At 36.0% G+C, this 7,135-nt stretch overlaps 2 protein-coding genes across 3 annotated transcripts in view; one reads left to right on the plus strand and one right to left on the minus strand.

The window, feature by feature from the left end:
* Positions 1-7,135, plus strand: part of LOC116843963 (prolyl 4-hydroxylase subunit alpha-2) — a 140,004-nt gene that overhangs the window by 6,861 nt on the left and 126,008 nt on the right. The gene's annotated exons all lie outside the window — the stretch shown is intronic.
* LOC116843964 (metabotropic glutamate receptor 2-like) lies at positions 109-3,064 on the minus strand. Its single transcript, XM_032814967.1, has 2 exons — positions 2,350-3,064; positions 109-700 (listed from the first exon to the last, which is right to left on the minus strand). Exons 1-2 carry the CDS (start codon positions 2,709-2,711, stop codon positions 391-393), a joined length of 672 nt encoding a protein of 223 aa, XP_032670858.1. The 5' UTR covers positions 2,712-3,064; the 3' UTR covers positions 109-390.

Raw genomic sequence — 7,135 nt, forward strand, 5'->3', positions numbered from 1 at the left:
CGAATGGTCAGTCTTTTTCTAATGAGCAGTTGGAAAAAATAATAGTTCAATTTATATATAGTGGAAACTTTAACAAATTCAAATTTTGTCTTACAGCTCTTTTTTAGCCAAGTTATTTTTCGTTTTTTCTTAATAAATACGCAGCTACTTATGAGACGATCAGTGTAAGGTGTGACGCTTAATCGTGATCGGGACAATGTGGATAGACTCTGACAGATCGTCCTAATTGATGGGCTCCTACGCGTGAAGTGGCGATACGAAACTCCGTCGTAAGGACCGGGCCATTATTCCCTTTCTTGCGATCGCGCACGGTTTCGGGCTTTTATTTCATCGTTGCGTCAAACATCGGCGCGCAATTATCCTCTCGATCCGGTTGGCTCGTCGGCGTGTTTACCGAGGTGAGTGCAACTCGTACTCACCGCTAGCTATTACCACTTGGCTCTTCGGCGATGTGTAGGAGAGCCTCTTGATCCTCTTCGTGCTCTGGTTGAATATCCGCGATATGCGATTGGTCTTCGTGAGGATCGCGCTGTAGCATATACTGAGACAGAGACCGAGGCCGATTCTCAAGTACGTGCAATTCCACGTGGTCGGCCTGCTCAGTATGACGAAGCTCATGCCGTAGCACGAGAGAATGCCGACCAGCAGGACGTAGCAGAGCTCGCGACCTGACGCCATGATCACCGGGGTGCGATTGAATCTGCAATTGCGCAAGTACGAAGGTTCCATAAGAGGATTGAAGGCGAAGTCAAATGTCAAAAAAATGTGACGTCTCAAGTTATGTATCCTCTTTATCCTCTTCGTTTTTGTCGAACAAAACGATATTGCAAGAAAAAGTAGATTTTTGATTATGGAATATAAGTATAAATTATGGAATATAATTAAATTCCAAATTCATTAATATTTCATTATCTTTAAATAACATCCACTTTGGTGTGAGTAATAGGAATTAATAATTATTATAAATAGATTGGTCGATGGTAATATTGTTGTTATAAGCTATACAATGATAAACACACGAAATAGGTGTTAAAGAATATATTTCAAAATTACAAAAGTATGAAAATTATTAAAATAATTTTGATTTCTTTTTTCGTTTTATCTAATTGTTCTTTTTAATAAATGCTTAATTTCAGAAAATATTACAATCTGATATCAATATTCCTTATAGATTTAAAATGATTTGCATTACATATTGGACGATTAACTTACGTAAATAACGGATATATATCATATTATATATACAATGCCTTGGTTCTTACTGCCTTTTGCTTTCTTCGTCGTTGTTTGTAACATTATAGAGCCTACACACTATTACTTTTAATAATATATATAATGTATAATATATATTATATTAGATTTTAATTGTAAGATTTATTCTGTAGGTAAAAATAAATATTTTTATATTTATAAAAATGGATTACTTATATACTAAGAAAAAATCCCGGAAAATTTATTGTTGGGATAAAGTTTATTTTTGTGAAATAATCCGTCATTATTTTATATATTTTATGTAATACAAACCTGTAATCATTTAAAACCTATAAGAAGAATATCGATAACAAATTATAATATTTCCTAAAATTAGACATTTATTGGAAAAAAAATTAGGGAAAACTAACATATATAAAGGAACGAAAATTATTTTAATAATTTTCACGCCTTTCTGTACATACATTGTAGAGAGTTAACGATACACGTCAGGCTTTGTTTGCAAAAATACCATCAATTAACTTTGCTTGTTCGTACAGACAGAGCGAGTGAAAACTTTTTTTCGTTGTAATTTTGAATTGTTTTCAGAGTCTTTGATATTAAAGCATATGATACTTTTTAAACATCAACAGAGACCCGACAATTAATTCAAGTTGTTAATTATATCTCTCATAAAAAGTCACGCGCGTCTAATTTCTGAGTTAACTTGTCGACGCGAGTAGAGTTTAAAAAGAAAATTGAGGTCTGAGTCTTAAAAACTCCCCCCTTGCGCATTTGTAATTCAGTGCGTCGAACCTTTTACTTCCTCTAATTAAGTAAGTTTAATAGCTCGTTAATTAAGCCTTTGATTAAATTTTCACTTCGCAAGCGCCGGCTTTGGACCTCTTTAAGCTCTCATTCTCGATGACGTTACTTCGCACTCAATCCCTCTTCGTTTTTACTACAAAGAAAGATATTGGAGTGCGTTTTCGCTCGTTCGCATCTTTGATCGTCGGTATGTATCGCGAAGGCTATATTCCCCCTTCCCCAAAGGAGGAATCTCGTCGTCGAGATATAACACGCTGGAAATACAATATCTCGAGTGTACGAGATAAAAAGGAGGAAAGATGAGAAGACGTTGAACAAAATGCGACTCACCGTATGAAGACGATGGTAGTGAAGAGGGTACTGAGGATCCCGATGGACGCGAAGATCAACGGTACTAGCGCCCAAGGACTCGTCCAGGGTATAACTTCCGCGGTGAGCTTGATGCAGCCGGTCATCGTGGAATTTGGCGCGTAGCCGGGGTAACAATTCTTGCACGTGTCGTTGTACACATAAGCGTCCTCCCGGCAAGCGACGCAGCTCCAACAGCACGCTTCCTGCGGGCAGATGGTTTTTTGGAAAAAATGACGACGTAAACGCGACGTTTGCAAAACTGCAACAAGATGAATGTCCCAATTAGTAACCGAGGAAGCTATTGCGAACTTGTTCGGAATGGATTCTGATTGAATCGACATTCTCCAGATTGGGGAAAAGAGAATTTTGCAAAAATATTCCAGGATCCTTTTCCACGAACAGGTCCATTTCCACGAATAGCTCTCCAAGTAACTTCGTGAAAGTAAATTAATCAATTAAAACGTGTTTAGATAAGTAAATAAAATTGATTTTGTTGGGAAACTTGAACATTTGGGGTTTCAGTTATGTAATATTTTTTATTTACGTGGGAAGATTCGATTTTATCTATATTTCTTCAAGATGGCTGAGAGAGATATTTAATAATATGACAGTATAGTTTTAACCTAATTTGTGACGTAAGGTAAATGTCCTAATTAATGACAAAGTCATCGTGAAAATAAAAAAAATATATAAATTTGTTAATAAAAAATAATAATCAATCATTACTGGAATATCTTGAGATGAATATACTGGATATATTGAGTAAATGTGTTCTTTATGGCCTTACAAACAATGTGGTTAAAAAAATTTTGTAAATCTTTTCGTTTTTGCAATAAAAAATATGTTTAGAAAAAATGTATAATTTGTCCGGATTTTGGAGCCACACCCTGTACTCTAAGATGTCGGCAAGTTTGAGCTGTTACTGTTAGTTACAAAACATTTATAAAATTATTTTTCAGTATTTACCGTGATTCTTGATTTTATTCGAAACTTGTCACAATATAGCAAATTTAAAGTAAAATACATATTCAAGATAAATGTAGACCCGTATTAATGAATTTATTAGATAAAACGGATGAAATTGTCACAAATCGGGTTACGGTCGTTAATTGGGACATTCACCTTACGCAAGCAAAATAGATTCGCATCGACAGAGTTAAGACTGGACTGGAATTAAGACTTCCACCTTAAGAGTAAGCGATTCGAAATTGCATTGTAAGAATTCGTTATGTCGAATGCGATAGAAAATGATCGGTTTTTTTATGATTGCATGAAATAGTAAGTCGAACCAATGTGAGAAAATAATTATCAACTACAAACTGCAAGTGCTCGTCTCGCTTGATATGGTCAACTGTAGCTATAACGAATTTATTAATCATAATTGTTATCGAGGTAATGTGACACCAATAATAATGCACAAATGTTTATCGAGGAAGTCAATTCGAGTTGATTAATGTATATTGCACTGAATTACTGGCTCGAATTAATTATAAAATTAGCGAAATGGATAGGGCGTCGTTAGCGAAATATCGAGCAGCTCGTCGTCGCGCTTCGTGCGCCGGGTATAAATCGCGGAAGGATCAAGTCCTGACGAAAGGGGTGCTCGCAATCAACGAAGCGACGAGCGAGCTCTACGAGCAGTTGTAAGTGCAGGATACTATGTATGGAGCTTGAGTTGCCAGACAAGTGGATTTCGTTCGGCAAGAAGCGACGCTTGTCGGTAACTGTTGCCGTCTAAACGCTTGAAAAATAGCGAGCTGGAGAGTTTTGCGCTCCAACGTGACGCAACTCTGTTCACTCACGGTATATGCGCAAAGGGAAACAATCCATTTCTACATGCAACCGTCGGAAAAATATCGAGTCCCGTTAGCTCGACGAGATCCCCGCATTGACGTTTGCTCACCGTGACAAACAAACAAACAAACAAACAAATTATTTACGCGGGCGCGGGATTATTTACGACGGCTGCACGAGGCAAAGATAGCTTCGCCGCCGAGTGAAACACGCTTCCCTTATTAGTGTCAACTTGTGTCGAATTGTACGTGCTATGCCACAAAATGACGAATGGTCCTCGCTGAGTGTGATACCGACGGTCTCGTCGCGGTGGCTCGAAACTAACCGAAAATTATTCGAGTTCGCGCGCGCTTGCCCGAATAATAATCGTAAATATCAACGACAGGAATACGCGGCGCAAGAACGGAGTCATGCGGAGCGAGTGGTGACCATTAAGAGGAGATATTTCGCAAGAACAAAATTGTGTGAGAGCAGGTCGACATCACGAAGCGTGTTATGCATTTGCAGTACAGTGAACGGCGAGACGTATTGTCTCAGCGATTCTTAGGCTTGTTTCTACAACTTACTTTAGTTGGAGTGTAATTCGTTAAAGACTTAATTAGACAAACTTGCAAAATCACATATTGCATATGCATAAGGATCAACTGATCCGTACAGTAAAAGGATGCCTCTTATATTAGACACATTTTATATTAGTCAAGTTCCTTGTGCATATGAATATAGAAAGAAAGTTATTAGAATAATTTTTATTTCTTTATTAATTTTCTCTAATCGCTCTTTTCAATAAATAGATTTTCAAAAAATATTATAATTTCTTATATTCGATATTTTTTATAAGTTTAAAATTATTACAGATTTGTATTACATATTGTACGACTAAATTATATAAATAATGACGAATTATTTCACAGAAATAAACTTTATTCCAAAAATAAATTTTCCAGTATTTTTTCTTAACGTATGTAAGTAACTTACTTTTTTATATAAAAAAATTTACTTTTACATACAAAATATATCTTACGATAGAATTTAATATAATACATGAGAGAGATATATATGTCATTATTTATATAATTTAATTGTTTAATATGGAATATAAATTTATAATCATTTTAGACTTACAAAGGATATTAATTACAGATTGTAATATTTCCTGAAATTAAACATTTATTGAAAAGAACAATTAGAGGAAATTAATAAAGAAATAAAGTATTCTAATAATTTTTTAAATAATTATTTCAACAATTTTCATATCTTTGTAATACGTACATGCAAGTTTTTCTGAATAAACTCTTAACAATTTAAATTTCGGTTAAAGTAAATTGTGGAAGTGAGCCTTAATATTTCTTGGAATTTTGGAAAGGCTCTCTGATGTACAATCGCATAGTGAAACTAGACAAGTAAGAGTTAACGCAGTAAATGCATGATTATAACTAATAATTAATAAAATTATAATTATGATAAAGAATATTATTCACATATTAATTAACACATCATATTACATTGATACTAACTATATGTATTAATATTTTTTTATTAATCTCTTGCATTAGAATCACATCTCCTAGACGTTATAATCAATATTATATAAAATAAGTTTTAGTTGATCTTGTTATTTTGTAATATGGAAACTCTTTAAAACAAATCTGTAGGATTGTGTAAAATATATATACATACAGAATAACTTCCTTAAAAAAAAGAAGATAAAAAAGCATCAAGCGTACGTGCTCCCTCGCTTGACCAAAATTAAAATGTTAAAATAAAATATCGTTGTTACAATTTGTATTTTTTACAAAAAAATGATATCACGAAGTTTGGTCAAGTGCCAATATTTTCTACAAAATATATGAATTGAACTACTACGAACTACTTTTCGAACGCAAACTCTCTCTCTCTCTCTCTCTCTCTCTCTCTCTCTCTCTCTCTCTCTTTCAGACAAATTATAATAGGTTGAATATCATAGACGTAACGAGATATATCGGTCAGAAAAATTAATAATATTTTTTTTTATTATACGACTTGAATCTCGGTTGAAGAGAATATTTTGGTAAAATAAGATTTTCCTCGTCGAGCGTGTTGGCAATATTTGCCGCCCACTTGCCAATTTCGGTTGGGAGTACTGTAATGTCGCGAAATTAGATCTCTGTTGAAGCGAACATAGAATTTGATCGAAATGCAATATTTCATACGTTATGGTAATAGATTATAAATGAGAAAATAGAAATAACCCTCCGTTCGCGGCGGTCAATCACGACTGTCGATCGGTGCGGTAACGTTATTATCTCCGACTCGCGGTCTTCAATAATGGATAATACACTCGATAAATCGGCGACTATATACCCGGTGGGCTACATTCCGCCATTTCGTTCTAAATACGCGCGGCGAACGACGCGAAAAAATGTCGCCTCTCAGTCGGTCTATATTTATTTTAAAGTTCGTATATTCCGCTCTTTGGCTTGCTCGCGCGGAAAGTGCCGTATCGTCGCCCGGCGCGGTATGTACAGAGCGGTCAATGTCTAACGCTATCATTCAGAACGTCCTTCTGGCGCCAATTTGAGATTTTATACAGCTCCCGCGTCATAGAAGAAGGAGAGAAAGGTGGTAAAATAAACGTTGATCGTGATACACGTGGAAACGAACCGGTGGAAACCGCGTACGCGCGGGCCTCGGACGGTCTAAGAAGCTTCGACTGCCCGGAGCTGCTTAAAAGAAGAAAAAGGAAATATATTTCAACCGGCGACGTTGGGTGGACCGGCCTGTATGCGCACGTACGTGCGCTTCGCTTCAGAGAATACTTTATCGCGCATGAATAATGTATCCAGTCGGTGCTGATAGCGTAGACCAACATTTAGGCGGCTTCGACCAATATTGATACACGCTTTCGATGTCGTCCGTTTCCTCACCTTTTTCCGCCACCCTGCTATTCCTCTCTCTCTCTCTCTCTCTCTCTCTCTCTCTCTCTCTCTCTCTC

Source organism: Odontomachus brunneus, unplaced genomic scaffold, assembly GCF_010583005.1.
Source record: "Odontomachus brunneus isolate Ranch 3 - 2012 unplaced genomic scaffold, Obru_v1 Obru_scaffold_037, whole genome shotgun sequence".
Taxonomy (NCBI): Eukaryota; Metazoa; Arthropoda; class Insecta; order Hymenoptera; family Formicidae; genus Odontomachus; species Odontomachus brunneus.